The sequence below is a fragment of the Callithrix jacchus genome, chromosome 17 (assembly GCF_049354715.1).
Source record: "Callithrix jacchus isolate 240 chromosome 17, calJac240_pri, whole genome shotgun sequence".
Lineage (NCBI taxonomy): Eukaryota > Metazoa > Chordata > Mammalia > Primates > Cebidae > Callithrix > Callithrix jacchus.
The window spans coordinates 18949041-18971312 of record NC_133518.1 but is presented as its reverse complement, the minus strand read 5'-3'; the positions used below and the strand labels follow the sequence as shown (position 1 = coordinate 18971312).

At 38.7% G+C, this 22272-nt stretch overlaps 1 protein-coding gene across 5 annotated transcripts in view; it reads right to left on the bottom strand.

Annotated features, from left to right (window-relative positions):
- Positions 1-21722, bottom strand: part of GOLIM4 (golgi integral membrane protein 4) — an 81996-nt gene extending 60274 nt beyond the window's left edge. For 4 of the 5 annotated variants that reach the window (XM_008983504.5, XM_002759409.7, XM_008983505.5 and 1 more), the window contains exon 1: positions 20899-21722. In XM_008983504.5, the coding sequence (XP_008981752.4) occupies positions 20899-21085 (187 nt within the window). In that variant the 5' untranslated portion in view covers positions 21086-21722. Of the gene's footprint in view, positions 1-20771 lie in introns of all 5 variants that reach the window. The other variant, XM_078353888.1, reaches the window with a different exon arrangement.
- Positions 21723-22272: the final 550 nt, after the last annotated feature.

Genomic DNA, 22272 nt, shown 5'->3' with positions numbered 1-22272 from the left:
TTATATAGGGTATTCTCTTTCACACAAAGGAAGAAATATAACTTCTATCGATTGTTCAAAGATAAAAATATAGAAGGCAAAGGCTTCTTAAAAGCGGCTGTGAGATCTCCAGGGATGGCAGGGCTACCATAGCAGCTAACTTTCCAGATTGTCCCCAATGATATCTAGCACCTGGTACCCACATCCTGTGTACTCCCCTCCTACACTGTACCAGAGTGGGGCTGAGTGATTAATAGCATATGTCCCAAGTGGTATTATGTCCCTGCCAAGGTGAAGTTATAAAAAGTCTGTAGCTTTCATGTTGGACTCCTCCTCTCTGGGATCCCTCATTCTGTGGGAAGCCAACTGCCATGTTTGAGGACATGCAGGCAACCCAAGGAGGGAGGCACATGAGGAGAAACAGGTGTCTGGCCAATAGTGAGGAACAGCCAGGTGAATGAGCTTGGAAGTGGATCCTCTTGGAGACTGCAGCTTGATTACAACTTCCTAAGAAACCCAGGACTAGAACCATCAAGCTAAGCTGCCTCTGGATTCATGACTCTCAGGAAACTGTGAAATATGAAATGTTTATGTTTGTTGATTAAAGATGCTAGGTTTTTGGAGTAATTTGTTACACAACAAATATCAACTTTTCAGGAAAACAGCCTCTTTAAATAGTTGAAATCTGAGCAGAGGCATGACTAAGAGGAACCAGTGATGAACAGACATCAGAGAAGAACATTCCAGACAAAAAGAAGGGCGGTTATAAAGACCATGAGAAAGGCATGGGCTTGAGAACAGCTAAAAAGCTACATCACTACAATCTTCTTACTGAAATATAACAGAGTAGTAAAAGAAGAGTTAAATTTTCCTTCAAAGAGAGATGGGAAGTAACATTACTTAATTTATATGTTACAAAGAATCATCTTTGTAACCTCCTGGGTGACTGCTGGAAGGTAGGGGTAAAAGCAGGAAAACCAAGCGGCAGCCGACTACATGAGTCCAGCCAAGAGACGATAGCTATCATCTCTAGTAACACAGATGGGCATGTTAAAAATAAAAATGTTACGACTTGGGAAGATCCTAAATATGTATTTAGAAAAGACAGTGAACGCAATTATATGAAAAACTTACCCATGTGGCCCATATCATGCCAATACGTTCTGGTTTTTGAGTGACACAGTTATCACCAGAATGGTCCCAGACAGAGGGGAAATTAGATGTGATCTAGTGAGATATAAATCAAAATTCAAGAAATAATTTGTAGGTGTTCCAGTTAAAAATTATAACCTCTCATCATTAAAATGCTCTGGAGTCTAAAAAGGAAGACTTTTTCCTTTTATGAAAAACTGAAGTAGTCAGTAGAAATGTTCCCTTTGTTCTGCTTGGTGCCAACCAGACTGATGGAGTAAGTGTTTAAGCAATCAACTAGTGAAGTCAAATAAATAAATAAATAATAAAACAGAGGAGAAAAAACAAAAATAAAGCTAATTTTCTTGCCACATAAACATATTTCTAAAGGGATGAACTTAACGACAAGAAGTATTTCTTTAAGTTAGAAAACAAATACACTGGTAATTGGCAGACTATTCGCTAGTTTTATAGAGCCTTTAGAGCTTCATTTATTAGTACTTAACAAGAATCTACATGTTCCTGGCCTGGAAATTTTCTGAGCAAGCACTGTTCACAAAAAGATCATGTCAAAACATACCTGCTTTTCTTATTGCTTCTTCTAACATATGCACAAAAAGCATGTCAAGACGGCTCATGGGAAATAGCCACTTACAAATCAAGACTATGTTTGTGGACCTAAAGATGAATTTTCAGTTTTTGACATTCTTAAGGAGACACGGAGAATCAAATTTTAAAAGATAAAATATAAACAAATTGCTATTCAGTGGTCTTCTAACAAAGGCCAATATGTCACTTGCTCACTCTCACACACACACATACATATACAATCATATCCACATACATATATATACACACACAGACCTCATATTAAATGGAAGAAATTAATGAATGTGGAACTTGAAAAGAGTGTTTGAAAGAAATGCTTACAATCAGATATGTTTTTAAAAACAGAGAGGGGACATCTGCCTTTATACATTTTCTACAACATTTTCCCAAAGCCTTGGGTATAAACATTGTTGCCATAATAGGTGCTAAAATCTTCAAGTAAATACTGACATTTTTTCATTTAATTTTTAAATAAAAGAATCTAAGTGAATACACTAATTTTTTAAAAGTAAAGCATTACATATGTTTACCAGAAGTTTACATAAAATTTAAAATGCTCAGGCCCATCTGTGGGTATGCTCTAACTTGCTCTGTTTTTTTGTTTTGTTTGTTTTGTTGTTTTAATTCACATAAATTAGCATCTAAAAAAATAAATCCTGGCCAGCCGTGGTAGCTCATGCCTGTAATATCAACACTTTGGAAGGCTGAGGTGGGCAGACCACGAGGTCAAGAGATTGAGACCATCTTGTCCAACATGGAGAAACCCCGTCTCTACTAAAAATACGAAAATTAGCTGAGTGTGGTGGCATCTGCCTGTAATCCCAGCTACTTGGGAGGCTGAGACAGGAGAATCCCTTGAACCCGGGAGGTGGAGACTGCAGTGAGCCGAGATAGTGCCACTGCACTCCAGCCTAGCAACAGAGCAAGACTCCATCTCAAAAATAAATAAATAACAAATAAATCATATGGTTATTCATATCATCTTTTGCTGCTAAAATCAAAATATTAAATGTTAAAATACTTAGGTAAAAAATGTTCTACTTATTCTATGTCACTGCAAGAATAGTCATAAAACTCCAGTATGAAAGCTTTCAACAGACTTCATTTATATTCTATTTCTTGATGGCAGCACTTGAATAACTAAATTTATATTCTCCCAGAATGCTATGGTAAGCAGGTGCTTCAGGAATTTTGCTGAATAAAAGGGCATATTTGCTTTTTGCCTTTTGTTTAGAATTTATGCTAAGTGCTTATTCATTAACTCATACCCTCTGCCTAAAAATATACAAATGTGACTAAAATTATGTTGATGTTAATATTTTAAAAGTCTATATCCCTATAAAATGATTTTCCAAATAAGTAGGTTTTCTTCTTTTATTTCACACTGTACCTGTTTTGAAACTGACTGTGTTAGATGAAGTCATCATTCCAAATTCTTCATCCCTCACTACACATCCACATTCTGCCATGCATTCTGCAGTGCTTACCACTGGAGGCACATAGTTGCAGAAATTCTTCACCATCCCATTAATGTTTGGTCAATGAAATGTGGACAGAAATAATGGTGTACCAGTTCCCAAGTGTTAACACTTGCCCTTTGTGTTTCTATGACCCACCATCTGAAGAGTATCTCCAGGTAATGCAATCCTTTCAGCCCAGGTGGTAAAATGGAAGCATGTGGAGCTGACCTGAAACTGACCAAAGACTGGTGTCCAGGCCCAGGCAAATCACATCCAGCCAAGCCCTGCCCACCATCACCAAACCACAGTCAAACTGCATGTGAACATGATTATAGATATTTGTTCTTGCAAGTTGTTGAGGCCACTAAGATTCTGAAATTGTTACACAACAAAACCGAATGTATTGATTCTATATCTTTATATGGCTACTCATGTAATATGAGTTGCATCAAACTACATCTTTTACATTTATCTATTTTGAACTAATAATAATTTTCTTTGGTTGTGTTGCATTTCAGAAAACAGATGAGAATTTTTTCAATAAAGGTTTTTTTAAGTTGTCACAGAAATTCATTCTATTACTGACGTCTAATTTCCAAAAATATACTATAATATACAGAGTAAGTCACACTTAAATCCAACTTATGATTTGGCATCCTTAAATGTTTCTACAATTTACAGTCTTTCAAATGAATTAAAAATAACACACCTTCCTAAAACATTTGATATATTCCAGATACCTTTATTTATTATTTTGTTTCTGAGCAGCTTACCTCCAAACTTCACAGGTAAAACTAGTATTAGGAGGTGAAACCAGTATGAATCTTGAATTTAAAAAAATGTCACTATGTACAACTTATTACTTTTGAATACCAATATTTTCAGGGTCTGCCTCGATTACTAGATAGGAATCCCTTGTTAATTATTTGTATATAATGATGACAGCTTTCCTTTTTATGTTCTTAAGAACATTGTTATTTCAATAAAAAATTAAATAGGACATATTTTTGCTAATTACCCAAATATTTTGTTAATTTTTTTCTATCATACTTTGTATGATAGCAACTTTAGCCTAATGCAACTTAAATTATCAAAAGTAATCGAAGTAAAATTAAGTTTTTATACATCAAAGATCACCATTGCCCTTTTGCCATTTGTATATATTAAAGCACGACTACTGAGAAAACAATGTATGTAATAAATTACTGAATATGAGTCACTACCAGTAATTCTTATTCTCATCACTGTTCACTTCCGCTAGCACATCAGAATTTAAAAATCGTAAAACTTTAACTTAAAAGCAGTTTTACAGCTAGTCTAATGACTCACTAGATATTTGTGTTAACTCTATAATATTCCTCTCAAATGCTCAGTTATATTCTGAATTTTTCCAGTGAGAGGTAGCATTTCTCAATCAGGGTTTTGTGAACTTATTTTGGGAAACTGATTTAACAAAAGGCAATTGGTGGGTCTGTTGTACTGTATTATTATAAATAAGTAATCATTTTAAAAATTACCCCTTTCGAATACAGAAACAGAAAAAGCATGTACCCAATAAGCATGAATAATGGTTAACGAAGTACAGACAAGTCAGCTTATATGTCTAAGCTGTTCTTTGGGCAGCTTATCCCTTGGCTTAACAATGCTACAGATGCTCGTGTTTTGGACATTTACGTTTTAGTTGTTTTTCCTTTTGGTCATATTTTAAAATGTGCACTGATAATAGATCAGGACTTATAGTTGGGATGCATGAGGATATTAAATAGCACTAGGAGAGGAGCAATAATAAATCTTATAAATGCACTCAAAATAGTCCTTATGTTGCATTATCTTAAAATAGTCATCAAGCACATCAAAAAGCTGCTAGTCCTTTAAAAAAGAAAAGTTAAAAGAACTAGAGCATTTATAGTGGCAGCAACCAATATCTAAATGTCCATCAGCAGTAAATTGGGTAAGTTTTGACAGGCTTACACAATGGTATCAATATAATAATAGAAACAGGCAATCTACAACTCCACGTAACAGTCTGGATGGGTCTCACAAACAATATTAAGCACAAGAAGCCAGACACAAGAGTATATGTTGTTTGATTTGATTTACATAAAGTAGAAAAACAGGTGAAACTGATCCATGGTGCTTATTCTTTGAGGTTGGAGAACAATTTTTGAATGAGATGAGTGCAAGAGGCTTCTAGTGGGCTGATCTTCCAATGTGTTTTAATCTGATTGCTGGTTAAACAGCTGCGTTTGCGAAGTCTTATCAAGCTGTTTGCTTATAATTTGTGCACTTTTAGGTATGTAAGTTACAATTCAAAGTTGAATAAGTAAAATGTCAAAAACACTTTTATCTAAATTGTTATATTTGGTTGGACTATACACACGCCCAATACTTTAAATGTTTTGATCTTTTTATCTTATTTAGATAAATAAAAATACAAAATTTAAAAAAGGAAAAGTTTTCTTCTGTATAAAATATAAGAACTCAATATATTAAATGTAAAAGTAATTTCTGTCTAGTTTTAATGCTATATCTTAATTTTATACTACATTTTAATATATATCTGTTTCAAAATCAAACACAATGTCATTTTGAATATGCTGAAAATTGTTTTCTTATATAAATAATTCAGAGATAATTGTCAGCCACTTAAAGTAAAAAGTGTCTTTATGTCCTAAGTTTAAAGTTAATCTCTAAAATTATCTTTAAGTTCTTGATAATAGATGATACTAAATTTTCCTTTACATAAAATATCTTTTCTATAATGTACTATGTAAAAATAAGGAAAAATAAATTCCTATGGAAGTATATAACAACAAAAAAGCTTCAAGAATTAGAAGAACAGTTGGGTAACATTTTAAAACTGAAGAAAAAAAATATGATTAGAACTGTGGAGACCTGCTGACAAATTCCAGACCTGCCATTAACAAGCTGGGAGAATTCTGTCAGGTCAGTGCTGTCCAACAGAAATACACTCTGAAATGTTAGTAACTCTTAAATATCTGGGAGCCCCATTTTTAAAAGTATAAAGTAAATGTGCACTGTAATATATCAACACTATCTTATAAGATACAACATAATTAAACTGAAATAGAGTCCCACCAAAACAATAAAGTTGTGTTTATCAGAAAAATATTTCATATTGCTATAGTTTTAAATTTTATATTTAAATTAATTAAGTAAAATTTAAGATTCAGCTCCTCAGTCAGACTAGCTGGATTTCTAGTGCTACTTTCTGCACATGACCCCAGTGTCCACCGTATTAGATAACACAGTTGTCAAGTCATTCCATCTCTTTGAGGCTTACTTTCTTCACTGATAACCTAAAAATGTTAGTCAAGATAAAGAATTTCAAACTTTAGATGCTTACACAGGCCAGACTGATAATATAAATGACCAAGCAATGGCAGTGGGAATTTTGGTCCACTGAAGCCCACAAGCCCCACTCCAAATGGGCAGCAATTCATTCACTTGACACAGAAATGCAGGGCCAGTGTTGCAGGATCTTAGGATTTTTCCAACCAAGGTGGAAATCTAGATGTTTATATAAAATAGTTTTCTTTTTCCATACATTAACTACTTTGAAATTTTTCAAAGCACTGTGTGGGCCAAAGCAAAATATATCCATATGCTGGTATTTGCAACCTGGGCTCTAAGAACTTTCTTTCCTGCTTTACCAATCTCTGATTTACTTATAGGAGTGATTTGACTTTGACAGCTGGAATCTAAAGCACACAGCTGGAGACTCAGGTGAGTGGCGAGCATCACACCACCCCCCTGTGAAGTCAAGACAAGCTAAAGATGCTACCAGGTAGCAGCCTGTGGTGAATGTTAGCAGGATTCCAGCATGAGATGAAGTCCTGTTTACACCCCGAGATGCAGAAGAATCTGTAAAGAAGTCAGACTATGGAAAGGGAAAGCCCAATCACCTAATTGTGAATCAAGGACAATGTCCCAGAGATATTAACAGAAGGAAAGGGTGGTGAAGCTGAATTCTCCCCAGTGACATTGCCCTTGTTTCCCTGGGACCTAATCCTTATGGAGCCTGCCTGGATCCTCCAGGGCATGTGAGACTGATAGTGGAAAGCTACAGAGGTGAAGCAGAAATTAGTAACTTGAGTAGCCATCAACCTCTTCCATGGACTTAGTAGGCAGGGTTGGGAAGGGGCTCACGGGTAGCACATGGACTCCAAGAGAGCAGTACTTAAGTCCAGGTGAGTCACCATCTGGGATGCTCGTGTTTTAAATTTTATTTAAATATCTGGGAATATTCTTAACTGTTTGGCAGAATCTTTAAAAAAAAGGTAGAGTGCCCTCAGAGGTGGCAAAGTCAGAAACTCAGTTTTGTAATTTCTGTTATACCTATGTTTAGCTCCATGGTGAGGAAGCCTTGGAAACTAAGGATTGTGTTAGTAAGAGCTCAGAGGTAGGAGTAAATTGAGCATAATCCCACGTGTGTCACTGTCTTGCTGTGTGACTTCTGTTTCCTTAAACTTCAAATAGTAATAATACAGTATATTGCTTTACTCTGTGACATAGGGTTGTTTTCAGGATCAAATAATATCATGAATACAACATAATTCAGAAAGTACACTTTCTCATGTGTGTAACGAGGGCAACTGCAAGACCTTTTTATTATTTTAAGAAATTACTTATGGATTCTAGGAATACAATTTATTAAATGCCATTTAAGTCTCCAATCAGAATTATTCTTTTATTTGTGGGGGGGGATGAGGGGGTTAATGGTCAGGGCTTTAGGGGAACAGCACCAGACATGCTGACTAGTCTGTTACAAACTCCACCACTTACAGTCATGTCTAGAAGGGATTCATGGAGTGGGACTAAGGGAGGTCAAATGCTCAGATGGACCTGAAAAGATCTCAGGAGGAAGTTTCCCTAAAGCAGTGGTTCTCAATCTTTTTCAGGTCACTGATGCTTTGAGGAACTGATTAACACTATGGCTTCTGTCTTAGAAAAAGACACATCTACAAAATTGACATATATTTTCAGGACATTTATGAACCACCCCCTGCCTCCATGGATCCCAAATTAAAAATGCCATCCTTAAGGAAGATAGGATCACAGGGAAAACATTCAGTGTGGTCTGCGGCAATGAACCGGTTCTAGATAGCAGGCAGTTCTGAGAAAAGGTGGAAGCCAAGAGTAAAGACAAAGCAGACTTGGCTCAGCCCCTACTCAAAATACTGTTACTGTGGGCCCCTCAAAGAAGACATCTTAAGGTCTATATAAAGGGCCACACATGTACTCACAAGTGCCATCATTCTAGGCAACTAGTAGCTCCTGCTTCCTTGGACAGTTTCAACATAAGGCAGCATACTCTAGGCTCGGTCTACATGGACCCTACTCAAACTCAGAGCAAAAGGCATGAGAGAAAGAACAATATGTACGTTTCTCTAACTGACACAGCAATTATCAACACATTATAGAATGTATTTTCTTCATTTTGGCTTTGGCAAAGAAAATAGAGACGAGAATACATGTTACAGAGAGGCTGACGGTGTCGATATGAATACCACCAAGAGCAGGACTTTGCAGCAAGTTAGAATACCAGTGAATATTATGGCAGAAACCTGGCACCCATACACATCGAAATGAGGCAGGAAGAGAAACACTGGTTCTACAGAAATTCAACAATAACTTCTCACTAACAAGAGCAGAACAAACTTTGATTCTTGAATGAAATATAGCCTCAAACACATTTTGACAAAATATAATCTATCCACTTCTGAATCCAGTCTCTTATAGAAATATGTTTTAGAAAGTACAATGGAAGTCAAATAAAGAGAATATTTTCCCCATGTATTTGTAATAACTAAACTATGTTTGAGTGAATGAAGACATACTATGAACACGGAATTGTAGCTGTTCAGAATACATTTAATGACATTTTCATATGTTCTTATATTCTACTTTTGACTTTATTCATATCACAAAAGAATACTCATATATTGCAATTTTTTAAATGACTTTCAAAGTAGGAGTAAAAGAACAAGTTGAAACTACCAGTCATACAATTAATGCTTTCTTTAAATCAAAAATATCTTGCCAAGACCAGTAAAAGTATCAAAAAAAATCTTCACCAAGGACTGCAGTCTATAAAGTCAAAAGGAACACACTGCCCTGTATTCCTACCTATTTGCCGAAGAAACGGTATGTATATTATCAATGGGTTTTGAAACTCCTCAAGGACATGATGCCTTCCACTTAGGTATTTTCCTTAATGAACTACCAATTGGGTTTATACTTCAGGGAGTCATGCAGAATTTGTTTTCCCAGGTCAGATGGTTTAAACACCAGGTAATTTCCCTGTGAGGTTATAATTTTAAATGCCACTTCTTGCTAACATACTTCCAATTTAATGGTAAGTCATTTTTAGAATGTAGTAGAATATTTTTATAAAAATCTTCAGTCAGATAATCCAAGAAAATGATTTAGCAGTGTTTGGTACCCAGCAAGTGCTCAATGAATGTTAGCTTATGACAACTTTTGGAATGATGACGCTACCACTGATGACAATACTAATATTCAAATAACTATACTCACCTTATGGGAGGCCGCTACTAAGGCCATCTCCCATGATCTCCACTTTCTGTAATTCACAACCTCACTAAGCCCTTCCTCTGTGCATGTGCTGAATGTAGAGATTCAATTCTAATGAAGAGAAATATGGCAGAAGTGATGGGATACCACTTCCAAGATTAGGTTAATAAAACACATTCACTTTAATCTTCAGTGCCTACACTGTTTCTCACTCTTTTGGATTTCTTGCTGATATGGCTTGGCTCTGAGTTGTAATTCCCAGTGTTGGGGAAGGGGCCTGGTGGAAGGTGACTGGATCACGGGGGTGATTTCCCCCTTGCTGTTCTCATGAGAGTGAGTTCTCACAAGATCTGATGGTTTCAAGGTAGGCAGCACCTCCCCCTTCACCCTCTCTCTCCTGCTCCACTATGGAAAGACATGCTTGCTTCCCCTTTGCCTTCCACCATGATTGCAAGTTTCCTGAGGCTTCCCAGCCATGCTTCCTCTACAGCCTGTGGAACTGTGAGTCAATTAAGCCTCTTTTCTTTATAAAATACCCAGTCTCAGGTAGTTCTTTCTAGCAATGTGAGAACAGACTAATACACTTGCCCTGGGGTAACCAGCTGTGATGTTGTGAAGTAGTCCTGTGGCAGGCCCCAAATGAGTGCTACTGGAAATCAATGTTCTAAGGCCTACCAACAACCACCTGAGTGAATTCTGAAGCAGGTCCTTCAATCCCAATCAAGTTTTAAAACGACTAAACACTGGTCAGCAGCTTGAATGCAACCTTGTGAGTGACCCTGGCAGAGTCTCCCAGTTAAGCCCAGATTTCTTTCCCACAGAAGTTGTGAGATAATGTTCATTGTTTTAAGACAGTTACATTTTGGGATAATTTGCTATGCAGCAAGATAACTAATACAGATTTTGAAATGGGGTGCTGTCATAAAAATCTAAAGGTGGGAGTGGCTTTGGAACTTAAGAAAAGTGTTACTAAAAATATGCCTCAAACACACTGTACATAGAATTTTGGAACTTAAGAAGACTGATGGAAGGCCTTAAATGAAAGTGAGAAAATGTTTATGGAAACTAAAAATTTCGTAGTGGCTAAGGTTTAGCAATATCCACACTTAGGTGTAGTTATGTAACCATAATTAAAAAATAAAAACGTGCCAAATGAATTGAGTTATCCAGTTAAGGACATTTACCAGCAAACGGCTGAAGATGTCACCTGGTTTCTTCTTTCTGTCTTATAAGAAACTATGAGAAGAAAGAGATACTAGGAGGAGGACTGCTAAACAAAAAAGAAGCAGGACTTGACAGTTGTGAAAATTCTTAGCTTCTCTAGACAACAAATAATGCTGAAATTAAGAAATAGCTTTTAAACAAAGATCAATTCCAGGACATTACATCAGAAAAACATGGTCTAAAGACAAAAGCTGAGGGTGTCCTGTAAAATCATTTTGTTAAAGTCTTGGAAAGATCATAAGTGATGTCTCAGAGTACTATTTAATCAGGTGACAAGACCTCCTAAGTGTTCCTCAGATCCTTATAATGAGACTTTGGGAAGTTTAAGGGCATGCATTGTCTCTCCCCTATCTTGGCACAAGCCCAAAAGAAAAGATTTATCTCCAGGAGATACAGGAATGTGGCTTTTGTCTAATGGACAAAATTCCAAGAAGTTTTACAGGAGACCCACAAGCTTTTTTAGAAGATTGTATTAGCAGAACAACTGCCCATTTTGACCAAAAGAGGTAGAAGCAATACTAAATTTAATAAGGCCATGGGTCCTTAAAAATTCTACTGGTAGGAAGCAGGCTGAGGAAACCACTCAGCTGCAAACATATGCTAGCTTTCACGCAAAAGGAAAGATGACTCAGAGTGGAACCAAGATACCAAATGGTACAGTCAAAAGCCATGGAGAATTACTCCCAGGCCTTGAGACCTACTACAGGAGCACTTGCCTCAAAAGATTTACAAATTCCTATGGATAGGTGACTCATTTCTCTCACATTTCTGCCTTTTTTTTTTTTTCAAACAGGAATATCTAGGTATTTTATGGCTGTTCTACCACTCCATGTTGGTTGTGTTGAGGGCAGGTAGTTTGACTCTCTGGTTTCACGGATCTACAGATGAACAGGAAGCATACTTGAAAAATTATAGTTAAAGACTGTATGGATCCCTAAGGGGCCTCACATACACCTGGATCAAATTTGGATAATGTCTAGATTTTGAGCTGATGACAACCTATACAGTAAAATAAATTTATTTTTCGTATTTTAATAAAAGTGACATTTGACATAAATACAATTTAACTTGTTTTATAGCATCCAAACCTCCAAGTAAAATATAAAATACTTTTAAACATTTTGTTTGTTAAAAGACTGATATATTGATGCAGAAGGGCAAGAATCATATATTTATATTAATAAATATCATTCATTAGTAATAAATCTTACTAATATAAAACTTGATGAAATGCTCTAATTAAACCAAATTAATTACCAACTACCCAATTTTAATCTATGTTTATAATATTTATTTTATAGCACCATAGCTATTATCAAGAGAACATATAAGCAATGTCAGAGCTGTCCTAAATATCTTGATTTGCAGATTTTTTTTTCTGTTTGTAACAAAGATTCCAATTAAAGGAGACATTTTAAATGAGATGTGAACTGGAAAAAGAAATGTTTGACTCTCCTAAAATGATTATAATTTTTAAAAATTCATGTACTCTCAAAGAAAAGCAAATATCATTCCAATGTTCTATAATGCTTATCCTTCAGAATGACAGCACATCTTCTTAATTTTCTATTCACTATCTATCATATTGTGACATTTTCTATATGAAAAAGAGTTAAAGCAATATTTTATAAAATGTCATACTGCTATAGAGAGCAATTTATTTCATGCCCATGTCCCTCCAGGCTATGAGCCTATTTAGTAAAGCTTATCAGCGAAGGACAATGACTGACATGTCTTCTGCATATGCACTCATGGGCCAATAAAAACAAAGAACACAAATACACCATTTAGAAATACACAGCATTGTTTTAAAATAGCAATGCCTATTTCCTCTCACAGAGAAGAGGGTCCTAGTCTACAGACACAGCACAGGGGCAGTAAAGGGATATTATCTTATACTCGGAGTCAGAATATGTGGGCTCAGCTTAAGACACCTGGTAAGTGAATTATCCATCTTAGAATTCAGTTAATAACTGTACAATTCAGGGTCTGTATCCAATTTGATCAGTCTATGCATTCCTAAACTTCACACACGCAGGCACGCCTCAGGTAAGTTCTTAGATGCTCATGTAAAACCTGTACAGTTTTTCTGAATTTACCAAATATTCACTTAAATAAGTTTATTTTTCTTTAAAATAAATTTTAAACAGGAAACTTTTACACCATTACTTTATAAATGAAAATCTGATTTACGTAGCATTAATGATTGATAACTAATAGATTTAATTTAAAAATTAAATACAATAATACAACAAAACAATTATTAAATTCTAGCTAACAAGGTGTTGGCTGCCTAATATCTATTATCTTTTGAAAAACAGAAGAACAACTCCCTGGGAGAAAGATTCTAGCATCAAACTGAGAATTTCTCCAATGCTTGTCAAGAAAGCAATGAAGGAAATAAGATTTTGATTATGTGATTCAATGTTATTTTCAGGCAACATCTACATGCCATATAAAATCAACTCCAGTATCAACCAACATCACCTTTCATAACAACAGCAAATTTCTTGTACCCTGGAAATGCTGCACCAAATAGTATATGTGTTATTTCTGATTCTAAATTTTATCATGAATCCCCATATGACCTACCTAACCTACTTTCTTAAAACCATTAATACTGTCATGAGAGACACTAAAATAATTTTGAGGACAATGATGCACTATGGAAAAAGTCACAATAGGGTTCTAAGCTTAGTTTCATTAGGCTAGATCGTGACACTGGCAAGTTAATTAACCTCCCTAAGCCTCAGATGGCTCATTCAGATTAAAGTGCTAGTGTCAGAGTTAAATGACATGATGCATGTAATAAGCTTAGCATTGAACCTGAACTTGGTAGGTATTCAATAAATGTTATGGACTCAAATAATTTAATTTCTTCAAATAAATTTTCAAAATTCTACTAAAATAAATTAACTCCAAAGAACACTGGCTCAGAATGAAAATATAGTTTAGCATTTTTCTTTTATTATAAAGCTATATGATATATAACTCACTTTGAAAAAAGCTACAAAACCAAACCATCTACTGGAAAAAGTAGCAAGACCATTCTGTCCTCAATGATAAAAGAACACTTGGCTGTCAAAATGAAAAACATCAACCCTTAGTTGCTATCATGTAAAGCATTTTCAGGTTTTTTTCCTCCCCCAAAACAGATCAAAAGGGTAGAAAAGACAGAGTGAGAATATTTTAAATCAAAAAGTTTCAGCCGAGTAGGGCACACAGTAAAAGAAGCCACTTTTAGGCCACCACTAACACTCTTACCTGCTAGATGTAGTAAAGGGTGGGCAAAACAAAAAGAAGCCCAAGGTTTATTCAGCAACAGTAGTTCTGGTCACCCAATATATGGTGGTAGTAATGCCCTCCAGGACTCATACTAGTCACTTTAGATGTACTATTGCTAATCCATACAAGTATGCAAGATAGACATTGGAGTCTGAAATTCAAATACGAAGAGTCTGAAGTTCAGAGGTTACTTGCCTGCTCAAGGTCACCCTACTGGTAAATGCCAGAGTTGCACTGAAACTAGACCTGATTCCCAAATCAGCTCTCCAGTCACAATTTCCTGCTTTTTTGGGGGGCGGGGGACGGGGAGGCACATAAAGGTGTAAACAAGAATCTTCCTCAGTACTTTGAAAACTCACCAGGTGATACCCATCCCTTTTTCTCTCCCTGCCCTCTTCTGGTTCCTCTCCAAACCTCTGCTTTTCAATTCACACCATATTTAGTCAATATTCATTTCCCCAACTCCAATTCACTTATTCCTTCAGCCACTGCAATCTGGTCTTGTCCCCAAGCCCTTTTGGAAACTGTCCTTTCTAAGACAAGAAAGAATAAAAAGAAATCAAGGAAAGACTTCCAATCTACCTGGAACTTCAACTAAAGGCTCCCAGATAACAAGCAATTCTCTTACACAGCAACCAATTATTTCCCTGGGCACCAGTACTGTCATTAGAGTTGGCATGTTACACATTACAGGGATGACTAAGGCGGGCACAATGTGTGAAATCGGTTATAGATTCTGTGCAAATCATATATATTCAAAAGAATGCTTCACTGAATCAGTTTCAAAAGGTATTTGGAAGCTTTTATCTTTTATTCAGGAAATGAATTTACATACAAATAAAAACTACTGAACTTCAGAGTATTTTTATTCCATATTCTAAATGGTATGGAATTAAGCAAAAACAGCTTCATTTAACTCTAAGTTGTACTTCAGTGAAGATGTCCATTAAGAAGATGTCTATTAAGACAACGTCTAGTTGATATTAGAAGTTCTAACACTGCACTTGAAAATCAGTACACCTACCACACATTGCCCACACTTGTGATATAAATTACTGAGGTCTATGAACCACTCTGTTGTATATATGCTTCCTCAGTCATCCAGAATGTAAGCTGCACCCTTCTGAGCACTGTACATCAGCTAACACTATTGATTCTCATGATAACCTGTTGTAAGCACTATTATTACATTTGAAGAGACTAAGTCACAGAAAGGTTAAATAACTTGCCTATGACCACACAGCTAGTATAATAAGATAGCAGGAAATCAAATCCAAGTGCTCTAACTTCTCAGCCTGTATCCACTATACCTCACTGCCCACAATACCACCATATATATGCACATTAATAGGCCAAGAAAAACATACTACATAGGTATAAACTATTTATTCAGCACCTGCTATAGGCCAGGCACCAGATGCTGGAGATGAAGGAATAAGAAAAGCCTCGTCCTATGCTGATGGAGATGTTTCTTTTTTCTTTTCTTTTTTTTTTTTTTTGAGACAGTCTTGCACTAGGCTGGAGTGCAGAGGTGTGACTGGACTCACTGCAACCTCGGTCTCCCAGGTTCAAGTGATTCTCATGCCTCAGCCTCCTAAGTATCTGGGATTACAAACATGTGCCACCATGCCTGGCTAATTTTTAGATTTTTAGTAGAGACAGAGTTTAGCCATGTTGGCCAGGCTGGTCTTGAACTCCTGACCTCAAGTGATCCAACTGCTTCAGCCTCCCAAAGTGCTGGGATTACAGGCAAGAGCCACTCTGCCCAGTCAATGTTTCCTTTCTAAAAGTAGATATATGGAGGGTTGAAAGCAAAGAAGTAACCAATGACAATAACATGCATTCATGCTTAGGCCCCTGGGCCATCCTCAGTGCTAGTTAGAGGAGCCCAATGCAAAAAAACACTAACTTAATAACCAATGTCTGCACACCAAAAGACACAACAAAGTAAACAGACAAACTACAGAACAGGAAAAAATATCTGCAATCTGAATCCAGATCTACAAGGAACTCAAGCAGCTTGACAAGAAAAAAAAACATTAAAATCTGGAGAGAGGACATGAAAAGACATTATTAATAGGAAGATAGAAAAGAAGACAACAAACAGGAAAAAATGCTCAACATCACTCACCCTGAGAGAAATGCAAATTAAAACCACAATGAGATACCATCTTATACTAGTCGAAATGGCTTTTATTAAAAAGTCAAAAAACAGATGTTGGCTAAGATGCAGAGAAAAGGGAATGCTTATACACTGTTGGTGGGAATGTAAATTAGTACAACCTTTCTGGAAAACAGTATCAGGATTTCTCAAAGAACTAAAAATATAGCTACCATTTGGTCCATCAATCCCACTACTAGGTATGTACACAAAAGGAAATAATTATACCAAAAAGATATCTGCACTCGTATGTTTATTACAGAACTATTCACAATTGCAAAGATACGAATCAACCTAAGTGTCCATCAACAGAGAACTGGTAAACAAAAATGTGGTATATACATACCATGGAATACGACTCAGCCATAACAAGTAACAAAATCGTGTCTTTCACAGAAACATGGATGGACCATTATCCTAAGGGAAATAACTCGGAAAAAGAATGTCAAATATAGCACATTCTCATTTACAGGTAGTAACTGAACAATGGGCACACATGAACACAGAGGGTGGAACTGGAGACTACAAAAAGTGGGAGGCTAGCAGAGCGGTGAGAGTTGGACATTTTCCTACTGGGTAAATGCGTTCATTCTTTGCACTGAAAGCCCAGATTTCACCACTCAATATACGCATGTGAGAAATCCGCACTTGTCACTCTACACTTCTGCGGGTCACATTTGTTACCTTTTAAAAAATTTTAAATAGTTGTAACATATTCATCTGGAACAGGAACATATAAACCTTTTCTTGATGGTTTATCCTTATCCCTGGAAGTCCAAAAGCACTGCAATACTGTGGTTTAGGAATGTCAGGCTCTTTGCCTCTATGCTAAATGCCTTTCATAAAAATTTAAATAATTATATCTCTCTCCAAGACCTTACTGCACATAGTTATTACCTTAGCAGTTACACCTTCTCCTAATCTGATATGATCCAGAACAGAGTTAATCAGTAACCGTAGTCCAAGTTTAAATTGTCAAGGAAGGTCCTTCTTTCTGTGTAAAGTACACCGAATGTATGCATATTCCTTAGTGTTCATTCGAGGTACAACAAAAGGAGGTGGTTAGCTACATAAACAAATTCTGCCAATTTCACAATTTTTACCCAGGACAAATCTGGCAAGAGAAAACAGGACGAAACAGCTTATCTCAAAGACAGATTCTGTTAACAGCTAACTTTTAATGAGCAGTACCTACTAAGTGCCGAGTATGTCCTAAGAGCTCTAAAGTCTATTATTTTCATTAATCCTCACAATACCTCTATAGGTTATTCTAATCCCTGTTTTATAAAAAGAAAAACAACGTCCAAGTTCACACAAAAGGTTGTAGAACTAGAATTTGAATTACAGTCTAGAAACCAGTCTGCTTTTAATCACATGCTCAGATAAAAAATTCAAGTTGTCTTTGGGGCCAACCAAGTAAAGTAAATGCACAGAGTGGCTCAGTTTTAAGATTGTAGGGTGTGGATCTCAACCTTGGCTGCACACAGGAATCACCTGAGGAGCTTTAAAGACTATTGAAGCCTGGGTTCCACCCCCATAGACTGTTACTTAATTGGCCTGGGAGCCACCAGGTGATTCTAATGGACTGTATGCCTCTAGATACAGACAATGGAGCATGGCTCACTTGAAAGCAGTTTAAAAAATTTAAAGGTTATGTAAACACTACACTGGCCAAAGATTGTTATTACCTCTGCTACCAGTATGTGACCTATGCCCCACTCCTCAGTATAATTAAGGTACCAATATGGGAGGTAAATAGATGACCGATTGCTAAGAGGGAAAAGATAAACAGGTAGACACAGACATTTTTATAGTGGAAAGGGTTTGCCTAGTCCCTCAACTTTCTGTATGCCATCCCCACCATCTCCTAGTTATGGGGCTCTTCTACAATAAAACTTGTAACTTGGGGTTACAAGTAACCCACTTTCAAAGGAATCTATGGAGTATAATCTATTCTTAAACTGAAGGTGACCTAAATATGCTCACTTAACAAATGCACACCATCAGGTTACAGGACCAAACTACTTAAATTTTTTCAAGAGTCATTTTTAAAAAGAACACTCTTTTAAAGTAATTAATTCTGATCTTAATCCAAGCCAGGTGATGCAATCCCACCTAACTAAACAAGTATTACGAATGGGGAGCCTGATGTCCTAAAAACCCATCTATGCAGGTGGTACACAGTGCCATTGAGTAAAATGTCATTTGTCATTGCAAAAGGGAAGCAAAAGCTGCATGACATCAGAAAAATGTCCATTAAATGGCCTACACATGGGAAATCCAAATAAATGCTACAGAAGTCACAAGTGAATCCACTAAAAAAAAGAAGAAACTGTAGCCTGCTTGCAAAATAATTCTTCGTGAATAGCCATATTGCAAGTTTTGCAGCACCATAATTCAAGAGGAAATGGCAAAAGAATAAACTAAAGAAATGGACTTTGAAGCCACCTTTTCAAATTAAGTAGAACATTTCCATCTGCTGCAAAACAAAAGTTGTACATTTTAATGATCCGGTATTACTATTTACCACCTCTCTTCCCATAACCACCACCAAAAATAAAAGGCAAATTAGAAATTTCTAAAATTTCAAAATGAAATACTGCAAATAAAGGCCATTATTCAGAAATCAAGGTCTCAGTCAACAAGGCCCAGCACAGGCAGTTGAGGCAAAGGAGCTACTTAGACAAAGTATTTTTTTGTTGTTTTATTTGGCTTTCAAAAAGCAAAGACACAGAAGCAAAGTCTCAGAAAGACAAAAGGGCCTAGGATGAACTTTCTCACCACAGTTTAGAATAATTTTTGTTTGTTGCTTGAACAAACATGGATTGATTTCCCTTCTGAGTGTCAGGCACAGTGTGGTGCTGAGCATGTAGTGGTGAAAATGACAGCCTTTGCCCTCATGGGACTCCTAAGAGATCAAGGCACACAACCTCATATAATCCACCACACATGCCCCTTCCAGCCATGTTTGTGAAAATTCAGTCCTGTTTTACTATTAGACAGCAAAATTTTCCCTTGGTCTAACTGCACAGAACTTCGCAGGGAAGCTATTGATATCTTCTAAATAAATAAGTAAACAAATATCCATATTCTCATACCCACAATAACTCATGGGTAAATTCCAATGAGTTTAAAGAAAATTTTTTGAACCTAAGAGTGTATCAAAACAGGTTTTTCTTTTGAACCAAGCCTAGCCATATATTTTCATTGCCTGTGGCTATGCAGCGTCAGTAAACTAAAAACACTTGTCTTTCTTCTAAGTTGGGAAGAGCAAAAAGTCCAAGCTATCAGATGTGTATCATTTTCTGTCACCTTACATTTTTTACTAGAAAACAGAATAGCTGAAGCAAGGAAGAGGTATCTGTTTTATATTCGCGCGCGCGCACACACACACACACACACACACACACAGCAACATCCCTCTAGCTTGCATCTACCTAGTAATATTAAATAAGCTGCATTTGCATCATCAGCAAAGACTGCCAACATTTCACTACTTATAGCCATTTATTATTTTTTCGTCGGGAAGGTATTGAAAACTAACCACAAGTACAAGTAAAAGCTTTCAAAAAAAAATAGACAACATGGTGCTCACTTCGCAGTAATCTTTCTGAATTTACATTAAAAGTAAATTATGTTTGTGAAAATTACATTAAATTAGATTCTAAAATAGAAGGCTACAAATGTTAAGTGCTTCTAAAGGTCTTACTCAAGTTGGGTTTGCTGTGCTTGGCAAAGTGAAAACCTGTGTTTTTCCTCTGTGACTTCCCGAAGCTAATTGTAAAATGCATACAAGCAGCTCTGTGATGAGGTCAAAGCTACTGAAGAAGACAAGTAAACCTTTTATGAAAGAAATAAAATATCTGCAGAATAGTGAACGGTAATATGGTGTGGACTTTTCCCACACATCCAACATCTCTAAAAACAGAGTAAGAAATAAGATACTAGCAGGTCCAGATCTAGGTTCCATTCGACTGGGCCATGAATTTAATTCAGCTGCTGGGTCATGGTTTAATTTTCCCTTGGAAAACAGCACAGTTTGAGAAATCTCTGCCAAACGCTTTTTTTCCCCCCCAGCAACTGGCAAAGTCAACAAGAAAGCAAATACCTAGAATCCACGGGACAATGCTCCTTAGAGCAGGGCTGGCAGAAGCGGCGGAGGGCTAGTTTGCCTGCCCCGATTGCAGCTGGGCCTTTGACAAGCGCTCGGGTAAACGACTCTCGGTGCACCCGCCCACCAAACGCCCAGCGGGACGATGGGCTGGTGCTACCAAGTTCAAACCTAACCGCTGGGAGACGGAAGCGGGAGGATAAGAATGTCATCACCCCTGACACTCTGGGGCCAGCAGTTCTGAAACGCTCACCTCTGACGTCCCTGAAGGTCAGAGGTGGCACCCACAGTGCCAACAGCTCACGAAAGCCACTTTTCCAGCCGGGGCGGAGGCGCGGGGCAAAGTTGGCCACCGGCCGCGCGCGTCCCGTTAGCCGTACCTTGTAACTGGGCGGAGAGGGACTCCTGGTGCTGCTGGTACTTGAGCGCCACCGCCTCGGCTTTCCGCAGCTGCGTCTGCAGCTCGTAGTAGAGCATCGCGCCGTAGAGAAAGCCGAACACCACGGTCAGCAGCAGCAGCGTCTGGAAAATCCGCTTCTGCTTTCGGGAGCACATCCCGTTTCCCATAGTCCCGCCTGGACCCAACGCCGCGGCCGCCCCCGCCGTCTCCTCCCCTAGGTCCGAGAGAGCGACTCAGCAGCGGCCGCCGCAGGAGGTGGCCAGACGCAGCATGAGGAGGAGATGCCAGACACAAAAGCCGGCCCGGAGGGGAAGTGGCGCCCGCTCAGCCCCAGCGCGCCGCGGGGCGCACAGCCATCGACGCCGTCCGGGCAGCTGCAGCCAAACTTCTGCAAGGCTCCTTCTCCGCGAGTGCCCGGGGCCGGGAGGGGGCCCTCCGCATACTTCAGAGCCGGCTGCCCTCGCGCCTGTGCCCAGACCTCTCCTGCCTTTTCTCCTCCTTTCCACTTTTTGGCCCCGCTGTCCCCGAGCAGCTCCTGGAGTCCCGCGCCGGCCACTCCCCGCCCCCTCGCGGCGGCTTCCACTGCACGACTTTGTTGCCACCTAAGGGAGGGGGTGCGCGCCCAACAAAGGGACCAGGACTCCGGGCCGCGCCCCTGTGCGCCCCGCCCAGTGGGTGGAAGGGTGGGGGCCCGCTGCCTCGGCTGGTTTTGGGGACGCCAGAGCGGTGTCACTGACCGGGCTGCTCCAGCCTCGGCCGCGCCACCACCTCCCGCCCAACTTACGTGTCACCCACGGCCCCGCTATTCTGGCCAACGGGATTCCGGGAGGAAGTCCCACTCGGGCTCCTTGCTCATTGGGCCCGTCCGAGCTGCCGCTCCCTCCCTTCGGTGAGGCAGTGCGGGGCTCGATTGGACGCCCGCTTTGTCCGTCCGACCCCAGGGCCGCGCCTTCCCTCCCCTCACCCGGACCGGCGAAGGGCTCTATGGACAGCGCTGCCGCCTGGCGCCGGGGTGCACCCACGTGGAGTCGGAGAGGGTGGGAAGAGGCAGGCGGAAGGGCGAGGGCGGGGAGTCTGCGGTGGGCGGGGGACTTGTCCGGGCCTGAAGCTGGGTGAGGTTCAGTGAACACGTGTGTGGGGGGGGTTGTGGGGAGGTGTGTGATGTGTGTGTGGGGGAGTGGTGTGTGTGTGTGTGTTTCAGTTCTCGGGACGCACGTGGAGAGCGGGGTAAAATGTATACAAGAACGAAAAAATGGATGGCAGCAACTGTGTGCACTCCGCTGAGTACACTTTCTTTCCCTGTGCAATAAACAGATACGGCAGATACATGGGATAGCTGCATAGCACAATCCCC